Source organism: Balaenoptera acutorostrata, chromosome 7 (genome assembly GCF_949987535.1).
Source record: "Balaenoptera acutorostrata chromosome 7, mBalAcu1.1, whole genome shotgun sequence".
Lineage (NCBI taxonomy): Eukaryota > Metazoa > Chordata > Mammalia > Artiodactyla > Balaenopteridae > Balaenoptera > Balaenoptera acutorostrata.
The window spans coordinates 15,912,159-15,937,942 of NC_080070.1; the positions used below are offsets into that span (position 1 = coordinate 15,912,159).

Below are 25,784 nucleotides of genomic sequence, written 5' to 3' on the forward strand. Positions count from 1 at the left end.
AATAGCTTTCTCAGGAAAGATTTATGTGAACTATATTCCTTAAGTTCTTGAATAACTGTAATATATCTACATTGTTAGAGCATATAACAAGTACATACTACTTTGTCACCCTTTCTCCCGCTTATTAAATTCAGTTCTACAGTTAAACATAAGAATTCCCTGCAGAACATCTTCCCTGTTGTTTTCTTGGCATAAGACATTAATATACAGACTCAACAGCATGGTACTGGCATAAAGACAAAGAGATCAATGGAACAGAACAGAGAGGCCAGAAGTCCATATATACATGGATAATTGACACTTGACAAAGGCAGTGCGGTACAAAAAGAATAGCCTTCTCAGCAGCAGTGGTGGAAAAATTAAAATATCCATATGTAAAATGACCACATATAAAAATTAACTGAAAATAGATCATTGACCTAAAAGTAAAACTTAAAATTATGAAACTTCAAGGAGAAAACATTTGTGTTAGGTAAAGATTTCTTAGATACAGCACAAAAGTAAAATTATAATAAGATAAATTGGATTTTATCAAAAGAAGAAATTGGGGATACTTGAAGAAACAACTAAGGCTGGTATACAAACAGCATGAGATGAATCTAGAAACTCTTTGTTTGCCAGAAAGTAAAAAGTGTTCAAAAATCAACAGGGGTGTGTCAAAGGACAAGATGTCAACCTGAAGGATTTGTACTACCCAAATGGGAACAATTTGATTATCAAAATTAAAAATTAAAGAAATGGATTATAACATATTAAATAAAAAATTTCATAAGCCCATAATGATAGATAAATAAACAGAAAGGGAAAATGTCACTGAAACAGTAAATTATCAACCGATAAGCATGGAATGATATAAAAAATCACCATTTTGCAACATCACAGTAATAACTGATGAAAGCATGAATCAGCTGTGGATGCCCATCAAAAAAGCTTTGGGGGAGATTAACCAAGTTGGCAGAGTAGAAGGACGTGCTCTCACTCCCTCTTGCGAGAGCACCAGAATCACAACTGGCTGCTGGACAATCATCGACAGGAAGACACTGGAACTCACCAAGGAGGATACCCCACGTCCAAGGACAGAGGAGAAGCCACAGTGAGACGGTAGGAGGGGCGCAATCAGAGTACAATCAAATCCCATAACTGCTGGGTGGGTGACTCACAGACTGGCGAACACTTATACCACAATAGTCCACCCACTGGAGTGAAGCTTCTGAGCCCCACATCAGGCTTCCCAACCTGGGGGTCCGGCAACGGGAGGAGGAATTCCTAGAGAATCAGACTTTGAAGCCTAGTGGGAATTGATTGCAGGACTTTGACAGGACTGGGGGAAACAGAGACCCCACTCTTGGAGGGCACACACAAAGTAGTGTGCGCATCGGGACCCAGGGGAAGGAGCAGTGACCCCGGGGGAGACTGAACCAGACCTACCTGCTGGTGTTGGGGGGTCTCCTGTAGAGGCGGGAGGTGGCTCTGTTTCACCGTGGGGACAAGGACACTGGCAGCGGAGGTTCTGGGAAGTGCTCCTTGGCGTGAGCCCTCCCAGAGTCTGCCATTAACCCCATCAAAGAGCCCAGGTAGGCCCCAGTGTTGAGTTGCCTCAGGCAAAACAACCAACAGGGAGGGAACCCAGCCCCACCCATCAACAGTCAAGTGGATTAAAGTGTTACGGAGCTCTGTCCGCCACAGCAACAGTCAGCTCTACCCACCAACAGAGCCTCCCATCAAGCCTCTTAGATAGCCTCAACCACCAGAGGGCAGACAGCAGAAGCAAGAAAAACTACAATCCTGCAGCCTGTGGACCAAAACCCACAGTTACAGAAAGACAGAGAAGATGAAAAGGCAGAGGGCTATATATCAGATGAAGGAACAAGAAAAAACCCCAGAAAAACAACTAAATGAAGTGGAGATAGGCAACCTGCCAGAAAAAGAATTCAGAATAATGATAGTGAAGATGATCCAGGACCTTGGAATAAGAATGGAGGCAAAGATTGAGAAGATGCAAGAAATGATTAACAAAGACCTAGAAGAATTAAAGAACAAACAAACAGAGATGACCAATACAATAACTGAAATGAAAACTACACTAGAAGGAATCAATAGCAGAATAACTGAGGCAGAACGGATAAGTGACCTGGAAGACAGAATAGTGGAATTCACTGCTGCGGAACAGACTAAAGAAAAAAGAATGAAAAGAAATGAAGACAGCCTAAGAGACCTCTGGGACAACATTAAACGCAACAACATTCGCATTATAGGGGTCCCAGAAGGAGAAGAGAGAGAGAAAGGGCCAGAGAAAATATTTGAAGAGATTATACTCGAAAACTTCCCTAACATGGGAAAGGAAATAGCCACCCAAGTCCAGGAAGTGCAGAGAGTCCCATACAGGATAAACCCAAGGAGAAACACATAGTAATCAAAATGGCAAAAATTAAAGACAAAGAAAAATTATTGAAAGCAGCAAGGGAAAAACGACAAATAACATACAAGGGAACTCCCATAAGGTTAACAGCTGATTTCTCAGCAGAAACTCTACAAGCCAGAAGGGAGTGGCATGATATACTTAAAGTGATGAAAGGGAAGAACCTACAACCAAGATTACTCTACCCGGCACGGCAAGGATCTCATTTAGATTTGATGGAGAAATCAAAAGCTTTACAGACAAGCAAAAGCTAAGAGAATTCAGCACCAACAAACCAGCTCTACAACAAATGCTAAAGGAACTTCTCTAAGTGGGAAACACAAGAGAAGAAAAGGACCTACAAAAACAAACCCAAAACAATTAAGAAAATGGTCATAGGAACATACATATCGATAATTACCTTAAACGTGAATGGATTAAATGCTCCAACCAAAAGACACAGGCTTGCTGAATGGATACAAAAACAAGACCCATATATATGCTGTCTACAAGAGACCCACTTTAGACCTAGGGACACATACAGACTGAAAGTGAGGGGATGGAAAAAGATATTCCATGCAAATGGAAATCAAAAGAAAGCTGGAGTAGCTATACTCATATCACATAAAATAGACTTTATAGTAAAGAATGTTACAAGAGACAACGAAGGACACTACATAATGATCAAGGGATCAATCCAAGAAGAAGATATAACAATTATAAATATATATGCACCCAACATAGGAGCACCTCAATACATAAGGCAACTGCTAACAGCCATAAAAGAAGAAATTGACAGTAACACAGTAATAGTGGGGAACTTTAACACCTCACTTACACCAATGGACAGATCATCCAAAATGAAAATAAATAAGGAAACAGAAGCTTTAAATGACACAATAGACCAGATAGATTTAATTGATATTTATAGGATATTCCATCCAAAAATAGCAGATTACATGTTCTTCTCAAGTGCGCACGGAACATTCTCCAGGATAGATCACATCTTGGGTCACAAATCAAGCCTCAGTAAATTTAAGAAAATTGAAATCATATCAAGCATCTTTTCTGACCACAATGCTATGAGATTAGAAATGAATTACAGGGAAAAAAACGTAAAAAAGACAAACACATGGAGGCTAAACAATACGTTACTAAATAACCAAGAGATCACTGAAGAAATCAAAGAGGAAATCAAAAAATACCTAGAGACAAATGACAATGAAAACACGACAACCCAAAACCTATGGGATGCAGCAACAGCAGTTCTAAGAGGGAAGTTTATAGCTATACAAGCCTACCTAAAGAAACAAGAAAAATCTCAAGTAAACAATCTAACATTACACTGAAAGAAACTAGAGAAAGAAGAACAAACAAAACCCAAAGTTAGCAGAAGGAAAGAAATCATAAAGATCAGAGCAGAAATAAATGAAATAGAAACAAAGAAAACAATAGCAAAGATCAATAAAACTAAAAGCTGGTTCTTTGAGAAGATAAACAAAATCGATAAGCCATTAGCCAGACTCATCAAGAAAAAGAGGGAGAGGACTCAAATCAATAAAATCAGAAATGAAAAAGGAGAAGTTACAACAGACACCGCAGAAATACAAAGCATCCTAAGAGACTACTACAAGCAACTTTATGCCAATAAAATGGACAACCAGGAAGAAATGGACAAATTCTTAGAAAGGTATAACCTTCCAAGACTGAACCAGGAAGAAACAGAAAATATGAACAGACCAATCACAAGCAATGAAATTGAAACTGTGATTAAAAATCTTCCAACAAACAAAAGTCCAGGACCAGATGGCTTCACAGGTGAATTCTATCAAACATTTAGAGAAGAGCTAACACCTATCGTTCTCAAACTCTTCCAAAAAATTGCAGAGGAAGGAACACTCCCAAACGCATTCTATGAGGCCACCATCACCCTGATACCAAAACCGGACAAAGACACTACAAAGAAAGAAAATTACAGACCAATATCACTGATGAATATAGATGCAAAAATCCTCAACAAAATACTAGCAAACAGAATCCAACAACACATTAAAAGGATCATACACCACGATCAAGTGGGATTTATCCCAGCGATGCAAGGATTGTTCAATATACACAAATCAATCAATGTGATACACCATATTAACAAACTGAAGAAGAAAAACCATATGATCATCTCAATAGATGCAGAAAAAGCTTTTGACAAAATTCAACACCCATTTCTGATAAAAACTCTCCAGAAAGTGGGCATAGAGGGAACCTACCTCAACATAATAAAGGCCATGTATGACAAACCCACAGCAAACATCATTCTCAATGGTGAAAAACTGAAAGCATTTCCTCTAAGATCAGGAACAAGACAAGGATGTCCACTCTCACCACTATTATTCAACATAGTTCTGGAAGTCTTAGCCACGGCAATCAGAGAAGAAAAAGAAATAAAAGGAATACAAATTGGAAAAGAAGAAGTAAAACTGTCACTGTTTGCAGATGACATGATATTATACATAGAGAATCCTAAAACTGCCACCAGAAAACTGCTAGAGCTAATTAATGAATATGGTAAAGTTGCAGGTAACAAAATTAATGCACAGAAATCTCTTGCATTCCTATACACTAATGATGAAAAATCTGAAAGAGAAATTATGGAAACACTCCCATTTACCATTGCAACAAAAAGAATAAAATACCTAGGAATAAACCTACCTAGGGAGACAAAAGACCTGTATGCAGAAAACTATAAGACACTGATGAAAGAAATTAAAGATGATACCAACAGATGGAGAGATATACCATGTTCTTGGATTGGAAGAATCAACATTGTGAAAATGACTCTACTACCCAAAGCAATCTACAGATTCAATGCAATCCCTATCAAATTACCAATGGCATTTTTTACGGAACTAGAACAAATCATCTTAAAATTTGTATGGAGACACAAAAGACCCCGAATAGCCAAAGCAGTCTTGAGGGAAAAAAACGGAGCTGGAGGAATCAGACTCCCTGACTTCAGACTATACTACAAAGCTACAGTAATCAAGACAATATGGTACTGGCACAAAAACAGAAACATAGATCAATGGAACAAGATAGAATGCCCAGAGATAAACCCACACACCTATGGTCAACTAATCTATGACAAAGGAGGCAAAGATATACAATGGAGAAAAGACAGTCTCTTCAATAAGTGGTGCTGGGAAAACTGGACAGCTACATGTAAAAGAATGAAATTAGAATACTCCCTAACACCATACACAAAAGTAAACTCAAAATGGATTAAAGACCTAAATGTAAGACTGGACACTATAAAACTCTTAGAGGAAAACATAGGAAGAACACTCTCTGACATAAATCACAGCAAGATCTTTTTTGATCCACCTTCTAGAGTAATGGAAATAAAAACAAAAATAAACAAATGGGACCTAATGAAACTTCAAAGCTTTTGCACAGCAAAGGAAACCATAAACAAGACGAAAAGGCAACCCTCAGAATGGGAGAAAATATTTGCAAACGAATCAACAGACAAAGGATTAATCTCCAAAATATACAAACAGCTCATTCAGCTCAATATTAAAGAAACAAACACCCCAATCCAAAAATGGGCAGAAGACCTAAATAGACATTTCTCCAAAGAAGACATACAGATGGCCACGAAGCACATGAAAAGATGCTCAACATCACTAATTATTAGAGAAATGCAAATCAAAACTACAATGAGGTATCACCTCACACCAGTTAGAATGGGCATCATCAGAAAATCTACAAACAACAAATGCTGGAGAGGGTGTGGAGAAAAGGGAACCCTCTTGCACTGTTGGTGGGAATGTAAATTGATACAGCCACTATGGAGAACAATATGGAGGTTCCTTAAAAAACTAAAAATAGAATTACCATATGACCCAGCAATCCCACTACTGGGCATATACCCAGAGAAAACCGTAATTCAAAAAGACACATGCACCCGAATGTTCATTGCAGCACTATTTACAATAGTCAGGTCATGGAAGCAACCTAAATGCCCATCAACAGACGAATGGATAAAGAAGTTGTGGTACATATATACAATGGAATATTACTCAGCCATAAAAAGGAACGAAATTGAGTCATTTGTTGAGACGTGGATGGATCTAGAGACTGTCATACAGAGTGAAGTAAGTCAGAAAGAGAAAAACAAATATCATATATTAACGCATGTATGTGGAACCTAGAAAAATGGTACAGATGAGCCAGTTTGCAGGGCAGAGGTTGAGACACAGATGTAGAGAACGGACATATGGACACCAAGGGGGGAAAACTGCGGTGAGGTGGGTATGGTGTTGTGCTGAATTGGGCGATTGGGATTGACATGTATACACTGATGTGTATAAAATTGATGCCTAATAAGAACCTGCAGTATAAAAAAACAAACAAACAAAACAACTAATACTAAACTTTCATTGGGTTATTTGTATGGAAATATGTTAATATAAATGTTTCAGACATTACATGAAATTTCTAAAAATCTTATATGTTCTGGTATAATGTTATAAGTCATAATCCTAGTTATTACCTTAAAATGTATATCTCAGAAATAACTAATTTTCTTGTCAACTGCATTATTATGAACTTTCATCAAATTTTTAACTGTGGTCATTTTTAAGTCTTTTGTCATTTACAGACAGTTCTGGGTGTACTCTGATGCTTTTGCAAATATGTTCCTATAAAAGGGTTTCATCTTTAAGAAATTCATGGAAAAGACTCTGACAAGTACAGGTTTCTGGTAACTGACTGTACTGCTGAACTGAATGAATAAGCATTTTCAGAACTCTAATGATAAACTGATGAACTCATAAAAGTGCTAACAAAAGATCAAGAAGAAAAAAAAAATTTAATTACATGGGACTGAGTGAACTGATGAGGATGAGTATAATTTTTGTGACTTTCTGTCTGAATTAAAAAAAAAAATCCAACAAGGACTCAGAGGCAAAGAATATACAAATCAATTTTCACTGCAAAGTAAAGGAGCTGTTACAGTGGAGGATTACTGGACTGAATGTCAATATTATGACATAGTATGAGTGTGTTTCATGTTTGGTAATTGCAATCATTGTTGCTTTTGTTGTGGTCATCCATGTACAATGCTTGGTGTCAGTCTATTTATCTCTTGTAAAAATAAAATACAGTGTGTGTGTGTGTGTGAAAAAAAAAAATAACCCCAAAAAAAGACAGTGGAAAAAAAAAAAAAGTTTTGGGGAACAGAATATTTACAAAGACCCCAAAGTATCTCACAGGATGTTACGTATTAATTACAAAGGGGAGAAAAGACATCTTTAGGGTGGAGAAATCTGGCATTCACCCCCTTAAACAAGTGATCAAAGCCAACATCAATAATAATGGGACAATGAGATCATGGTTTCCTAATGTAAAGCACTGAAAAGGACATATCATTTATGCCCAAAATGCTGCTTCAGTCTGGATACAATAAGGAGAGAGAAACCATACATTGAGTTTGAAAAAAGAAGTTTAATATAAATAATTGTTAACCACATGAAGGAACTGGGTTAACAAGAACTGGTCAGTAAGACGTAGAGAGAACTCTAAATACAGGTATAATATCAGACATGATATGATACGATATGGCATAATAGCCACTACCTCTAAGCCTGAGACAGAATGCCCAAGGAAGTAGTTTCCCTCCAGGGCTGATACTAGACTTTGGTGGAGAAGGCACAGCGGAGGCTTGCACTTTGGTGCTGTACCAGAGGGATTTGTTGGAGATCCAGTCTTTGGAACTCGTCCACAAATGTATTCTATGGAATGTGCTGGCAATCTGTATCTTGGATCCTCACAACATCCCCTCCATCCAAAAAAAAACAAACAAAAAAACCCACAACTGGGTTGAAAGGCAATATTGGGACTACTGCCAAAATCTGAATATGTATTACGTATTAGATAATAGTGTTGTATCATTGTCAAATTTCCTAAATTTGGTAACTATACTGTGCTTACATACAAGATTATCTTTGCATATGTTAAAACTCATCAACTTGTATATTTTAAATACATGCGGCTTACTGTATGTTTAATCTTATCTCAATAAAGCTTAAAAACACTTTTAAGAAGAGAATCTCTATTCTTCAGAGACACATTAACATGTTCAGGGCTGAAGGGTCATGATATCTACAATTTACTCATATGGGTCAGAAAAAAACAACTAAGTATACTAACATGAGAAATTTAAAGAAAATATAGCAAAATCTGGTATCCTTAGTAAGGGTACATAAGAACGATACTTGCTAAGTTCTTACACGTGGTCTTTATGCTTGAAAATCAGTTGGTTGGATACAGTCTCAACTCACATTTTCTTTCTGTGAAAATCTTAAAATCTTTACTCCACTGTCTTCTGGACTCTAATGCTGATGTTGGAGTCTAATGATAATCTGACATTCTTTCCATTATAAGTGATGTAGTCTTTTTGTATAGCTGTCCAAGTGTTTTCTTTTTCTTTAAAGCCCTAGAACAAGTTTCAGTGGTGCCTGTTCTGTTTCAATTTTCCTAGGCACATGGTAAGCCCTTTTAATATAGATGTTTACCATCCTTTCAACATTTTCTCTGATTGTAATTTTTTTCTGTTCCGTTGTTTTAGTACTCTTCATATTATAAACATCCATTTATTTATGGGTATGTGAATATAAGATCTTATCACTTTCTCTATGAATTTCTTTGATCTCCTTCTCTACTTGTTTGATTTGTTTTCATCTTTTTCCATCCTTTATTGTTTTTTAAAATTTATTTACTTTTTATTTTTATTTTTGGCTGCGTTGGGTGCTCGTTGCTGTGTGCCGGCATTCTCTGGTTGAGGCGAGCAGGGGCTACTTTACATTGCGGTGCCGGGCTTCTCATTGCAGTGGCTTCTCTTGTTGCAGAGCACGGGCTCTAGGCACACGGGCTCAGCAGTCATGGCACACGAGCTCTAGAGCGCAGGCTCAGTAGTTGTGGCACACGGGCTTAGTTGCTCCGCGGCATGTGGGATCTTCCCGGGCCAGGGCTCGAACCCATGTCCCCTGCATTAGCAGGTGGATTCTTAACCACTGCGCCACCAAGGAAGCCCCCATCCTTTACTTCTTTTATGGTAGTTTCTAGAGTGTCTATTCATTCAAGAACTTTCTGGTTTATTTTCATTTCTGAAATACTTCTAATTTTATTCCTTAACTGTCAGTTTTTCTTTTCATGACATCCTATAGCACAGCCAACTCATTTCTAAACTTTTGTAATTATGGTTTATGTTGTTTTTACGTAACATCCTGTTTCATTTGTAGAAATAGGTTTCACTATATCTCTACTTTAAGACCAAGGTACAATGCTATCTCAATTTCTTTAGATCTATTATTGAGGGCTATTGTCCTTTTTTCTTATATAATATCTTTGAATGATATAAAACCACAGTAGATTCCATAATTCATATTAAGGGATTTTCCATAATTCATATTAAGGGATTTTCCTGTATTTATAAGAGAAGTTTCCTATGTAGAGGTTGTTTCCTAGATTCAGAGTTCTAAGGTTTCCTCTTACATTTTTACCACAAAGTATTCAAACCTATGGTACCTTAGTGTAACCACTTCTCTAATATTTTCTGAAATCTGCCTCCTCCAGTCCCCCTTCCCACATGTATCTGAACCTTCTTCTCTCTTCTTAACCCCTAAATTCCTATCCTAGTCAACCTGTGTTTATTTGCAGCAGTTTCTTCTCAGCGTGGGGCTCTGTTCTTTTCACTGAATATTTCCAAGAACTTCAGGTACCAGGCTGTCCTAGCTCCCCCAGACTTTCCTGTGGCAAACTCTTTGCTTCATTTCAGACCCATGTTAACAGTGTGTGGACCACATGTTGAGTAACACTACCCTGAAACACTCTGCTGCTTCAGAGAAGGCATACGGGTATCACTATGAATTCTGATCTCTAGCAGCAAACATGATCTGTAATCATACTACGTTTTACTGGGAAATGCCACCCACTTTGAGGACACACAGAGAAACCTTCTATATTTATGCCTTTTCTTGCCTTCTCTCCTGTTCACAATAAAGAAAACGTTTCTTCTCCTATCCAGTCACTAATCTCTCCACCATGCCTTGGATCAATCCTACCCTGCCTTCTCAGAAGCTCACACACTCACAAATCTCTTCTTTTGTATATTCAATAGCTCACTTGGCTGGATCCCAAAACAGATCTACTATATGACCCAGCAATTCCACTCCTGGGTATATATCTGAAAAAAACAAAAACACTAATTCAAAAAGATATATGCACCCAAATGTTTATAGCAGCATTACTTATAATCGCCAAGATACAGAAACAACCTAAGTGTCCCTCAACAGATGAGTGGATAAAGATGTGGTGTGTGTGTGTGTGTGTGTGTACACACACACACACACACACACACACACACACACACACACACAGTGGAATACTAGTCAGCCATAAAAAAGGACAAAGTTTTGCCATTGGCAGCACCATGGATGGACTTGGAAGGCATTATGCTAAGTGAAATAAGTCAGACAGAGAAAGACAAATACTGTATGATATCACTTATATGTGGAATCTAAAAAAAACCAACAAAGTAGTGAAAAAACAAAAAAGAAGCAGACTCACAGATATAGAGAACAAACTAGTGGTTACCACATGGGGTGGGGGACAATATAGGGATAGGGAAGTGGGAGGTACAAACCACTGGGTGTAAGATAGTATTACAAGGATGTATTGTACAATACAAGGAATATAGCCAATATTTTGTAATAACTGTAAATGGAGAGTGACCTTTAAAAATTGTATAAATAATAAATAAATAAACATGCTTAAGCCTTTCCTATTCACAAAAAAATAAACAAGAAATATTCCTCAACTCCTATTTTTTTCTCCCCAGGTACTGCCTTATCCCTTTCCTCCCTCCCTTCAGAAGTAAACTTTTTTTTTTTTAACAGAGTTGGTAAACTTTTCCATCTATATCTCTTTACCTCCCACCCACCCCAATATGGTTTTCCCTTCTATCTCTCTACCAAAATAGTTGTGGCCTGCGAGCCACAACTACTGAGCCCGCATGCCTAGAGTCCGTGCTCCGCAACAAGAGAAGCCACTGCAATGAGAAGCCCGTGCACGGCAACAAAGAGTAGCCCCCGCTCGCCGCAACTAGAGGAAGCCCGCGTGCAGCAACGAAGACCCAATGCAGCCAAAAAAAAAAAAAATTCCTAAAGGTTTGTCCTAGGTGATCTCCACACTCTACTTTCCAAGAATAGAAGGGAAGGAAACAGAGGGAAGACAACAAGGAGACCAAAGAGGAAGGGTTAGGGAAGTGGGAGAACTTGAACCGCAAGTCTAGAAGATTGATGAGGACAGAAAGAAACATAAATCAACATATACCAGTACAGAGACAGACGTACACTAAGAATCTCATGTGCTATAGGCTCTCTTCCTGGTTATGCTTAATGCTGAATATATATAGTCAAGAGATCCCAGGGAGACTATTTATCCATAATCAAAGATCTTCTGGTAGTTCTTTGAGGAATAGGGTTGTTTTGCAACTTCAAAGAAGAGAATTTGAAAAATGTTTTTAAAGACTAGATAAACATGCAAAAACACTGAGGCAATTCAGCTGATACTGATATGTTTACGTGTTGTTTTAAACACAAATATTTGAACATGCACCCTACATATATATTTATTATGTACATATGCTAAAGTACTAGTGTATCTTGTACATAGTAAATCACATAAATATAAGATATTTTAAAAGAATGAAATAAATGCTTTTAAATGTATTGCTAATCATGAAAGCTTCATACCGTTACTGGCTGATGGTCCAAGATGTGACATTCACTTATGGCACAGCTCATTAACATAGAGGATGTCAATCAATTTCAAAGAGTCTTCTTATTAATTTTGAAACTTTTAGGCCCAATTCTTGTTAGACCTAGTTAATCATTGCTGTCAACTTCATAATAAGACTGATGAAGAGCCTATAAAGGATCAGTTCTGCCATTCTATGCTGCTATGCTTGCAAAATTAGCATTATCTTTATCACAGCTGAATATGAGATTTCAAAGATTCAAGTAATTTAAGCCTGGTGGGAAAAATCACAACTCCATCAACTCCATACACCTGATAAAATTAAACACAAAATGAGGCAGCAACGGTTACAAGCTTTCTATAGAACATGGATCTCCTTGCCTGCTAATCCACCATTGACTGCATATTCAGGTGTCAAGAATGCAAGTATCTATCCCCCTACAAAACACTGAAGAAGTCATTAAATATGAGCAGCCCTGATTTCTCTGGGCTCAGTTTTCTGTATTTTCCTAAACTGGGTAAGAACCAAGCCAACAGTACCCAACCTCGATTAGACTTAAATGGAACTATCTCTACACTTTTAATTAGAATTGGGATCACTTTTTTAAAAAGAATTAATTTATAATTTTTTTAATTGAATGAAGTATAGTTGATTTACAATGCTGTGTTAGTTTCAGGTATACACCAAAGTGATTCAGTGTTTTATATATATATATATATAAAATATATATATTCTTCTTCAGATTCTTTTCCATTATAGGTTATTACACAATACTGAGTATAGTTCCTTGTGCTATACAGTAGAACACTGTTGTTTACCTAGTTTACATGTAGTAGTGTGTATGTGTTAATCCCAAACTCCTAATTTATCCCCCCACCTTTTCCCCCTTTGGTAACCATAAATTTGTTTTCTATGTCTGTGAGTCTATTTCTGTTTTGTAAATAAGTTCATTTGTATCATTTTTTAGATTCCACATATCAGTGACATATGGTATTTGTCTTTCTCTGTCTGACTTACTTTACTTAGTATGATAATCTCTAGGTCCATCCATGTTGGTGCAAATGGCATTATTTCATTCTTTTTTATGGTTGAGTAATATTCCATCGTATATATGTACCACATCTTCTTCATCCAGTCATCTGTCAATGGACACTTAGGTTGCTTCCATGTCTCGGCTATTGTAAATAGTGCTGCTATGAACATTGGGGTGCATGTATCTTTTCAAATTAGAGTTTTCGTCTTTTCCAGATATATGCCCAGGAGTGGGATTGCTGGATCATATGGTAACTCTATTTTTAGTTCTCTAAGGAACCTCCATACTGTTCTCCATAGTGGCTGTACAAATTTACATTTCCACCAACAGTGTAGGAGGGTTCCCTTTTCACCACATCCTCTCCAGCATTTATTATTTGTAGGCTCTTTGATGATGGCCATTCTGACCAGTGTGAGGTGATTCCTCACTGTGGTTTTGATTTGCATTTCTCTGATAATTAGCGATGTTGAGCACCTTTTCACGTGCCTGTTGGCCATCTGTATGTCTTCTTTGGAGAAATATCTATTTAGGTCTTCTGCCCATTTTTTGATCAGATTGTTTGTTTTTTTGATATTGAGCTGTATGAGCTGTTTGTGTATTTTGGAAATTAATCCCTTGTCGGTCACATCATTTGCAAATATTTTCTCCCATTCTGTAGGTTGTCTTTTCATTTTGTTTATGGTTTCGTTTGCTGTGCAAAACCTCTTAAGTTTAATTAGATCCCATTTGTTTATTTTTGCTTTTATTTCCATTACTCTAGCAGACAGATCCAAAAAATATTGCTACGATTTATGTCAAAGAGTGTTCTGCCTATGTTTTCCTCTAGGAGTTTTATAGTATCCAGTCTTATATTTATGTCTTTAATCCATTTTGAGTTTATTTTTGTATATGGCATTAGAGAATGTTCTAATTTCATTTTTTTACATGTAGCTGTCCAGTTTTCCCAGCACCACTTATTGAAGAGACTTTTTCTCCACTGTATATTCTTGACTCTTGTGGAAGATTAATTGACCATAGATGTGGGGGGGGGGATCATTTTTTATGGCTATTGCACATGTGCCCTACATCTTATAATTTAGGGACTTTCCAGACTGCTGAAACCGAGGGGCTTTTTTGAGTGGCATCCATATGGAACTTCTCTAGGAATGGAGATTAGACCCTAACTTCACTAGGGTCCTGGAAATGGCCTACCGTGATCTTCAATCTTCTGACAGTCATTTTAGTTAAAAACAGATGTGAAAATCCATAAACTTACTTATCTAAATTGTGTTACAATTTGTGGGAGAAAAAAAAATACAACAGGGTGTGCAGTAGAGAAATCCCATCACCTCCAGGGCAGCTGTGTATAGTTTTGTTTTTGTTTTTTTCTTTTATGAGAAGATTTATTCCTAGTTCTAGGTCCCAATCTTCCAGGGCTCTAAGCACAATTAAACTTGGTGGGTAGGTGAGGGGAGACCCATTCAGATACAGCACAAGGGACTGCTTAATTTTAGAGGGCAAATGAGGATTATTCGCATTCCATTTGCTAAGCCATGTATTCCCTGGGGCTACATACGCCATGCTTATTTCTAACTCACACAAAGGTACCTTTTGGACTTGCAGCAGCCCTGACTCCTCCCTCAGGATACGTTGTGTACAATACGTGCAATGTAGCCAGTTAACATGCTTATTCATGTGACCACAACAATCTACACATCAAGTACTTTCAAGCTTAATTTATGCAAATAAGTTCTAATGTTTTCCCTCACCTCACTAGAATTTTATTTCATAATGCAGCACACATCCCATTTTAGAGACTACTGGTCTAGTGCATACTTGAAAATGCACGTAAAATTTGAGAAAGGGGTCAAGGTAACAGGAAGACACGAGAGATGTGTGCATCTAGGTGATAGTTTAAATTGGTGCGGTCTCTAAGAAAAATTAAAGGGACAAATCTAAGGATCTAAGAACCAGAGTTTGCTGATTACCCACATTTGAGTATATGAAAAAAGTGCAATGTGATCAAAAAATGGTCTTCGGACATCAACTTTTCACCAGGACAGAGTAACTAGTACCAAGGCAAGCTTGCCTGACATGAATAACTATATGTAACTGGGAAGAATAAACTCAGGAAGTGAGCCCCTATAATATCTTGATTCTTTGCCTGGGAACTATATCCTGACCATGGTACAGGGAACTAGAGGCTCAGCAGAACACAGCTTAGGAGCCAGAGGAAAATTTGGGCTGTGAAACAGATAAGCACTGGAGAGGAGGGAACTGCACAGAGGAAGGGTGCCAGTAGTCTATGTAGGGTTTCCCCAAATTCTTGGCTGAAGGCTACCATGCATGTGCAGAGTGAGACTTACCAGAAGTCTACCAGAGAGCAGCTGCTAAGGGATTGAGAGAAGAGCAAAGATACTAGAGGCCCAGCAGGAACAAAGAGAAAATAAATAAAAAGATGGTAATCTTAAATTGGACCATACTAATAAATTACTTAAAATGTAAATGAATTAAACAATTAAAAGCAAAATTTTACAACTTGGATAAAAAAGCAAGACACAACCATACACTATCTACAAGAGATACACTTTAAATATAAAGGTTAAAAGTAAAAGGATGGAAAAATAAACAATTTAAACACAAAGGTAAGAAAACTGGTAGCTATATTAATATAAGACAATGCATAGGTCATGAAATAGTAGTATGAATGATAGAGAAGAACATTTCGTAGTGTTAAAAAGGGCAGGCAACTCATCAGTAAGACAAAGCTTCAAAATACTTATAGCAGAAACTAACTGGATTAAAGGAATAGAGAGAAATCAGCAATCATGATTGAAGATTTAAACATTCTTCTTTCTATAACTGATAGAACAAGCAGACAAAAAAAAAAAACAACAACAAAGGGACTTCCCTGGAGGTGCAGTGGTTAAGAATTCGCCTGCCAATGCAGGGAACACGGGTTCGAGTCCTGGTCCGGGAAGATCCCATATGCTGTGGAGCAACTAAGCCCACGTGCCACAACTACTGAGTCTCCACTCTAGAGCCCGTGAACCACAACTACTGAGCCTGCGTGCCGCAGCTACTGAAGCCCATGTGCCTAGAGCCCGTGCTCTGCCACAAGAGAAGACACTGCAATGAGAAGCCCAGGCACCACGATGAAGAGTGGCCCCTGCTCGCTGCAACTAGAGAAAGCCTGTGCGCAGCAACAAAGACCCAATGCAGCCTAAAATAAATAAATAAATTTAAAATATGTACAGCTTTAAAACAACAACAAAAAACCAAACCTAGCAACAACAAAAATAAAAATATAATTTTTTTAACAACACTATCAACCAACTTGACCTAATTGACATTTACAGAACACTACTCCCAACAACTGTAGAATTTAAATTCTTTAAGTGCACATTCACCAAAATAGATGATATGCTAGAACATAAAATGTCTCAATAAACTTCAAAAGATTTAAACCCTACAGAGCATTTTTTTACTACAATGAAATAAGCTATCTAGAAAATCCCCCATATACCTATAAATTAACACACTTCTAAGCAACCCATCGGTCATAGAAGAAATCACAAGAGAAATTTAAAAAAATTTTAATGGAATGTTAATAAAAACACAACACAAAATTTGTTTGAGATGGCTAACACGTGCTTAGAGAAAAAATTATACCTTTAAAGCAGAGACAATAAATAAAATTAACAAAGCCAAAAGTTAGTTGATAAGCCCTTAGTAATAGTAACCAAGAAAAAGAATAAATATGAATTACATATAGAAACAAAAGAGGGGACATCATTCAGCTCCTGAAAACACTAAAAGGATAAGGGAATATTGGGAACAAACTCATGCCAGTAAATGTACAAACTAGCTGAATCATATAATTTTCTTCAAACAATTTACCAAAATGGATTTGAGAAGAAACAAAAAATCTGATAGCTGTATCTCTATTAAAGACACTGAATTCCTAATCAAAACGTTCCCCGTAAAGAAAACTCCAAGTCCAGGTGGATTCACTGGTGAATTGTCAAGTATTTAAGGAAGTATTAATAGTAATTTTACAAAAACTCTTTTAGAAAATAGATATGGAGGGAACACCTCACACCACGTTTTGAGGTATTACCTTGATACCAAAATCAGATAAAAACACAAGAAAACCACACCACCAATGTTCCCCATGAAGAAAAAACAAAAAAAAAACCTTAAAGTGTTACAAATTCAAATCCAGAAGTACACAGAAAGGATAATACATCATGACCAAGTGCGGTATACACCAAGAATTCAAGACTGGTTTAACATCTGAAAATCAATGTAATTCACCACAGCAACAGAAAAAAAAAAGAGAAAAACCATATGATCATTTTAATAGATACAGAAAATGCATCTGACAAAAATTTATCATTCATTCATGATAAAAAAACCTTCAGTACACTTGGAATAGAAGGGAACCTCTTAATTTTGATAATGGGCATTTATAAAAAACAAACAAGCTAACATATTAGTGGTGAATGACTGAATGTTTTACTCCTAAGATCGGGAATAAGAAAATGGATGTCATCTCTCATTTAATACTGAAATTAAACTTCTATTCAATATGCTACCGAAGTCCTAGCTAGTGCAATAAGGGAAGAAAATGTCACAAATTATAAAGGATGAAAAGAAACAAGTAAAACTACCTGCAAGTAACATGATAGTCTATGTAGAAATTCCTAAGGAATCTACAAAAAACTACTAGATTTAATAATTGAATTTAGCAAGAGAGTAGCATATACAATCAATATACAAAAGCCAATTGTATTTCAATATATTAGCAACAAGTAATTGGAAATGAAAAATTTTAAAACACCAATTTCAATATTGTTAAAGAACATTATCATAAAATATTTTAGAATAAACTTCACAAAATTTGCCCAAGACCACTATAAGAGTACTGAGAGAAATTAAAGATCTAAATAAATGGGAAATAAAACATGTTCATGGATAGGAACAGTCAATATCATTAAGATCATTCTCCCCAAATTGATATCTAGATTCAATGCAATTCCAATGAAAATCATAGCACTTTTGTGTAGAAATTGATAATTCGATTCTAAAAACTTGTCAAGAAACGCAATGACTTTAAAGAGCCAAAACAATTTTGAAAAAGAACAAAATTGTCCAATTTCAAAATCTGCTTAAAAAGCTAAAGTAAAAATAAAAAAAACATTATTAGTACTCAACGAATAGATCAATAGAATAGAGAGTAGAGAAACAGAACCATACATAAATGTTCAACTGACTTTTTACAAAAATCCCAAAAGTAATATAATGGGGAAAGTACTCTCTTCAATAAATGGTGCTTTAACATACGGTTAAAAACATGAACCTCAACCCTTACCTAGCACAAAAATTACCCAAAATATATTACAGATCTAAATATAAAAGCTAAAACTATAAAAGTACTGAAAGAAAAGACAGGAGAAAAATCTAAGTAAACTTGGAGTAGGCACAGAATTGTTAGAACACTAAAATCACTAACAGTAAAAGAAAAAGAAATTATAAACTAGATAAAATTTAAAACTTCAGCTTTTCAAAAGACACCATCAATAAGAAGGTATAGTCAGGGAGTTTAGGATGGACATGTACACACTGCTATATTTAAAATGGATAACCAACAAGGACCTACTGTACAGCACAGGGAACTCTTATCAATGTTATGTGGCAGCCTGGATGGGAGGGGAGTTTGGGGGAGAACGGATACGTGCATATGTATGGCTGAGTCCCTTTGCTGTGCACCTGAAACTATCACACTGTTAACTGGCTATACTCCAAAATAAAATAGAAAGTTTAAAAAAAAAAAAAAAAGAAAGAAAATGAGGGACTTCTCTGGTGGCCCAGTGGTTAAGACTCCACGCTTCCAATGCAGGGGCACAGGTATGATCCCTGGTCAGGGAACTAAGATCCCACATGCCGCATGGTGCAGCAAAAAAAGAAAAAAGAAAAAAAGAAGATGAACAAGCAAGCAAAAGGAGTGGAAGAAAATACCTGCAATATATGTATGTAGACGAGCGCCTGGAAACTGGACATACACAGAGAATTTTTACTTTTCAGTAACAGGCCAAATCACCTAGTTTTAAAAATCTACAAAAGCCTTAAACTGAAATTTTACCAAAAATAAGTAAGAATAGCCAATAAGCACAGGAAAAGATGCCCATTATTATTCATCGGGGAAAGGAAAATTAAAATCATGAGATACGTCTTCAAACATATTAGAATGGCTAAAATTAAAGACTAACACCACCCAAATTAGTGAGGACGTTAACTGGAACCCTCATACACTGCTGGAGGGAATGCAAAATGGAACTCCAGGGTAAACATACATTTATGACACGAACAAGGAATTCCAATTCTAAGTATTTACCCAAGGAAATGAAAACATATTCACATAACGACTTGTCTACAAATATTTATAACGGTTTTATTCATAACAACCCCAAACTGAAATCAATAGTAACTTCCATCAGCAGGTGAATATTGTATACAGATCTTAAATCTTAAATCCTTTGTCATTATATATTGTACTCAAAACGTGATTAATACTTTTCTCCAAGAACCAAAAGAAATCAGCTCCCATAATTGATAGTTATATCTTACAGACTGCCAGTTAATAAAGAGAACTGGGCTTCCCTCGTGGCGCAGTGGTTGGGAATCTGCCTGCTAATGCAGGGGACACGGGTTCGAGCCCTGGTCTGGGAAGATCCCACATGCTGTAGAACGGCTGGGCCCGTGAGCCACAATTGCTGAGCCTACGCGTCTGGAGCCTCAAGAGAGGCCGCGATAATGAGAGGCCCACGCACCGCGATGAGGGGTGGTCCCCGCTTGCCGCAACTAGAGAAAGCCCTCGCACAGAGACGAAGACCCAACACAGCCATAAATGAATAAATTAATTTTAAAAAAAGATAAAAAGTCTTTTTAAAAAAATAAATAAAAAAAAATAAAGAGAACTGATGGACTCATATTTTACTCTCCCTTGACCCCTTTCAAAAGTGTGCTCTCAGTATTCTTTAAAAATAGCTCTTAGAGCTTGCTACTCTTTGGCTGAACAGTACATCCACACTACAAAATATTGCACAATGTTGTAACATTTCTCCAAGATCAGTTTGTCTCCTGACTTCATGTACCAATATGTACCTAAAGAAAATGTTTTCTAAGCTCTTCCCTCTTTCCTGGACATTACTGCATACTAAGAAAATGAAAGTCAGGACTGAGGTAGTAAACCAACTTTAGCTTGTGGTCACTCACCCTCATTCCTTCCAACTGGTAGCCTTACAAAAGTTTAAACCAACGTTCTCAATGGAGGCTTGGTGGCTAGTGTAATTGTGTCTAAGCATTTACAAATTATATGCTTGTTGCTATAAATTAGCTTTGTTTCTTCTTTAAAACAGTCAAACCATTATGTTGATTTTTGTAAAAAATATGTGTTAGAAAAGACTTGCTTTCTATAAAGTTCATTCAGGATATAACAAAGGGAGCACCAAAAGGTACTTAATAGAAAGGGAAACTAGGTCTAATACTGTGGAGAACACTACACCTTGAATTTTTAATTTTCTAAAGAATCCTCTTTGATCAACTGTACTTTGGAATATAATACAGCTTGAGCTAAAAAAAACTCAAAAAAAACCCCCAAAAAACTACGGTTTATGATTATACTCTAGAACTCTAAAACTATGACATTTTGGGCTCTCTGGGGTGAGAGGCCTAGAAATCTAGATTTTCAACAGGCATACCAGGTGATTCTAGTAGAGCTAAAATTTGAAAACCCTTATCTAAATCTAAAAGAGTATAATTGCAACACATGTGGCTTCAAGAAAACTTGTTTTGTTTGGCCTACAGAATGGGTGGGTGTGGGTGTGGGTGTGGTTGTGGGTGTGTGTGGGTGTGTGTGTGTGTGTGTGTGTGAGAGAGATTACTTGCCAATATCTAATACTAGAGAAACTTTACATAAAATCCAGACTTCAGACTTCTCGTTAAAAAATAAATAAATAAAAGATCCTCCAACCCTGGCCCTGCACTATCACAGGACAATCTGCTGGAGCTTAGTACAGTTTGCTCCCCTTTCCTTTCACTCCCCACCATTCCCTATTATTTTACCCCAGGCTCATAGTTCTCCATCTCAATTACTTGCTTAGCTCCTGAAGGTATTGTAGTTTGACCTATGATGCCTGTACCCACAAGTTCATTAGGAGAATGAAGAACAGAGATAATCAAATGAACCCTATTTATTTACAGTTGATCCTTGAACAAGTTTGGGGTTAGGAGTACTGACCCTTCCACAGCTGAAATTTCGAATATAACTTACAGTCGGCCTTCCCCATCACCAGTTCCGCATCCTCGGATTCAACCCACCGCAAATCTTGTACTACTCTAGTATTTACTATTGAAAAAAATCTGTGTATAAGTGCACCCTTGCAGTTCAAACTGTGTTGTTCAAGGGTCAAGTGTAGTTCTGAAATATATTGCCTAAACTTTTGTTACAGCTAGTATTAAAATAAGTTTGCAAGGAGAGAGGAACGGAGAAAATATTCAAGTTATTAAGACTCAGGATAGTATTTTTAATTTATTGAAGATAGCCCTATTTTTTAGAGGTGTATGTGAAAGTATCATTTAACAAAGGCTTCTTCTTTCTTAGTATAAAAACAAAAACATTATCTTCCAATTTAAACGCTTTCCTGAACTCTTGCTTACAATACAAACACAAGGATAAAAAAATATTTGGAGACTGGAACATTTTGAGAACTCTCTGTAATTGCACACTTGCCTCAGAATTGAGGATCAGCGCTTTTATTACCCATGTTCTCATTCATTCAGATCTAAATGTCATGGCCTGGCACACAATACATCTTAATTCTAGAATTATGCAAAATTTAGTTCCTAATTGGCTACTGGCCCATTTAATCATTTAAAATATAAATAAAAGAAACCCTTAAAAGTGTCTAAAAATTAAGAACTAAAATTTAAGTTTCACCTATACTAACTTTCCAACAGGTGGGCCATGTCAGAGCAAATCAGCGTGAAGGATCTGAGATTTTACCCTACTTGTAAGCTAACAAAGTAGCTTACCAGGGACGCTGGTTGAAGACACGAGACTTGTAGGTCAGATACAAAGGGCAGTTTGTTACTTCCAGTAATAATATAAGCCAAAGCGTCAACATTTTTGCACTGGTTTCCAGAGGCCCAGTTCCCACCTGGCAAGGTGAAGTGGGGCAGTTGATGCTTGCACAGGCAATGGGTTGTGTTGCAGGAGAGGAAACCAAAGCCTAGGGAACCCTCATCTTTTATGATGGGCAATAAGCATGCCTGCCTTTTACTCCAGAAGGAGACATCTATCTTTATTATACTGCACCACATGCATGGCTATTCTTTGCTCTGGTGGAAGACACTATCTCTACCTTCCAAAGCTCTCCCTTACACAAACATCCTTTAAAAACAGAAACAAAGGGCAGTCAGTACCTTCCCTGGCAAGACCTGCAGAAACAGAGAAACCCACGGAAAACTGTCTCTCTCAACTAGACACTGTTCCTAACATATAATTAAATCAAGAATCTAACACTACAACCTATTTAAAAGCATCAATTTCATCTGTTCTTTGACCTAGCTCAACTGTTTAATCTGCATTTTATCTCTAATTAAATCAACTAGTCCCTTTAAAAAAGGCAGTATATATATTAAAAACGAATTATTTCCACTTACTTTGTATTTATTAAACGGAGGTGCTCAAATATTTGCAATATAAACATTTAAAACCTCAGTTATTCTACTAGAAACAATTTACTGTGCTTACTTTAAGTGTTTCAAACCTGTTAACGTTAGCAATGGGAACTGCCTGTCAAAAGTCTCATTATACAGTAACAAACACCACAAAGAGAACAGTAACTTCAACATTTCCAGCTGCTGCCCACAAAATACAAGAAAATGCGGCACCCCAAATCACTTTGTTCTATTTCTCTTTACCATTTACCGTCTCAAAATAAAATCTCCGAAAGAGAAGGACAACAAAACACCGTCTCTTAGTTCCTTTGTCCCCATCGGAGAGGAGAGAACTGGGGGCTCATTAAGGTAAATAACCCAAAACATGCAAGACAAAAAATAGACGGCATCCGATCTGTAATCAATCATCAAAGAAAGTCACCATCACTTCATCTTCATCCCTCCCTCCCCCTCTCCAGCTCAAATAACAAGGGTACATACGAGATGATTAGGATCATATGGACCTGGACAAAGCTTTGGGGAGGCAGAGGGCAGCGGTTAACTAGATGCAGTCGTCAAAGGACCCGAGATACAGACTACAGCAGACTCCGACAGAGGTTTTCAAAAGTGCGGGTCGCACGGGTCACGCACCCGGGGGGAGAATGCTGGGGAGCAGGAGCAGCAGCGCTGCCAAGTCTACAGCGCCGGTGGAAGTTGCTCGCGGGGCGCGCGGTACGCCGCACAACACGCGGGCCCTCCATGTCACCGCCGGTAGCACGGACCCTCCTCGCCCCTCCCCCGCCGCGCACCCCGGGCGGCGGCGACATGACAGCGGGTCGCTGCGCCGCTCCAGGACGCCGGCCTGCCCGGGCTCCCCACCCCCCACCGCGCCCGCACCCGCCTCTCACCTTGGGTAGCGAACGGCGAGGAGCCGCTGACCGGCGAGCCGGGGGCGGGGACGGGCGGCGGGGTCTCGGCCGAGCCCAGCATGGGGGCGGGCAGCATGAGGTAGCGCTGGGGCGCGGGCAGGCAGCGCTGGCAGAAGGAGTGCAGGCAGGGCAGCAGCTTGGGCGCCCGGCTCTGGATGTTCTGGTGACACACGGCGCAAGTGTCCAACAGGTTGAGCCGGGCCGCCTCGCCTCCGCGCTCCGAGTCGGGGCCCTGCCGACTCTCGGCCTCGTTCTCCCCGCTCGGCGGAGCCGAGGGCCCCCCGGCGGCCGCCGCCGAAGCCGCCGCGGCCGCCGTCGCCGCCTTCTCTACAGCCACCTCCATTGTCCTGCCCCCGCCGCCGCCGCTGGGAAAGGAGGAGCGGGTTCTCTGCCCGCCGCCGCCCCCGACGACTTCCTTCTCTTCCTCCTCCTCCCAGGCCGCCCGGGTGACTCGTAGGAGAGGGAGGGAGGCCCGGGCCGAGGAAGCCTCCTCAGGCCCCGGGGATCCGCCTCCCGGGTGGCGCGGCCGGAAGAAGGGGATCTGTCAGTGGGGACTGCTCTTCACACCGGAGAGGCTGCGCCCCGTCCGCTTCGCCAACCGCCGCGGTTCTCGTCAAATCCGCCCAGCCCGCCCTCGCCTCCCGGCCTTTCTCTCGGGCCCCCGGACCCACCTCAGGCCCCGCCCCCTCCCTCCCTCTCCCAGCAACCGAGGCGACTGCAAGGAGCGCGCCGCCCAATAGCCGCCGCGCCTGGTCGGGGGGCGGGGCGTGCGGAAGCCCGCGAGGCTCGGACGGCCGCCGCGGGAGGCTGGGAGGTGGGAGGTAGCTTGCCCAGCCCCGCCCACCGAGCTCCTGGAACCGCGGCCTCTGATTGGGCCTTTGTGTGTGTTTAGCTCCTCTAAAAAGATTAAGGGTTCATTTGTAACGATCGACCACCTAATTCGGTCCGCCTGTGTTAGCTCCTCCTATGGGGCGGGGCTTCACTGTGTCTACCCGACACTGTTAATTAAGTAACTGGTACGAAAAACTCATTTTACTACTGCAGACAGGGGTCCTTTAGGAGGAATAAATATGGTGGGAGGGTAGAAGGATGACGAAGTGGAGAGAGTGAAAAGCAAAGGAAAGAATTTTAAAAAACGGGAAAATGTTGTGTAGAAAAGATATTGTGGAGGAGGCATGGATTTTGCCACCTGAATTTACTCATCTCTATGATGAATTGCGAGCATGAAGAGTAAGAGGGGAGGTTCTCTTGCAAGTCGGGAATTTTTAAAGGGTTTCCCCAATGAGAAAGGTGAAAGTAATTTTTAAAGTCAGTGATTTGCTTTTTAAGTGAATAAAAATGGTTCATTTTCCAGGGAGTCAATGTATAAAGATTGTTTGAAAGTGTTTTATTGCATAAACATGGCATCATTACAAGAAATAGAAATAAATGTCAATACTGATAGCCTAATAATTCTAAAATATTCTTTTTCATCCCCCCCAACCCCACCCCACACTTATATCAGAAGTTACACATATTTTCACTCTAAAAATGGCCAAAGGGCAAACTCTAGGCATCCTAGCTCTCCCTCAAGACCTTACCTTTCCCAAATTATTCCTCTCCTAGCAGCCTCTTTCCCAAACAGATCCTTAAATCCAATTTCCATAGGCCTCCAGAGTGAAGTTTTCCTTCTTAATGACATTCAAGGGCTATTTATTTTGTATAGTAGTAGTTTCTTAAACCTTAGTTTGCGTAAGAATCACCTGGCAAATTTACTTAGAAGCTGATCCTTGGACCCCTCCCCGTATTCAATTTTAGCAGCATCTCCTGATTGTGATGTGGATGGTCCAGGAACAGCTTTAGAGCAACAAATTTCTTATCCCACCTGTTATCCCTCCAAATTTCATCCCCATACACCTCTCAAGC

At 38.9% G+C, this 25,784-nt stretch overlaps 1 protein-coding gene across 2 annotated transcripts in view; it reads right to left on the bottom strand.

Moving 5' to 3' along the window:
* Positions 1 to 24,521, bottom strand: part of TRIM24 (tripartite motif containing 24) — a 98,824-nt gene extending 74,303 nt beyond the window's left edge. For both annotated transcript variants that reach the window (XM_057550135.1, XM_057550134.1), the window contains exon 1: positions 23,859 to 24,521. In XM_057550135.1, coding sequence (XP_057406118.1) covers positions 23,859 to 24,222 — 364 coding nt within the window. In that variant the 5' untranslated portion in view covers positions 24,223 to 24,521. The remainder of the gene's footprint in view (positions 1 to 23,858) is intronic.
* Positions 24,522 to 25,784: the final 1,263 nt, after the last annotated feature.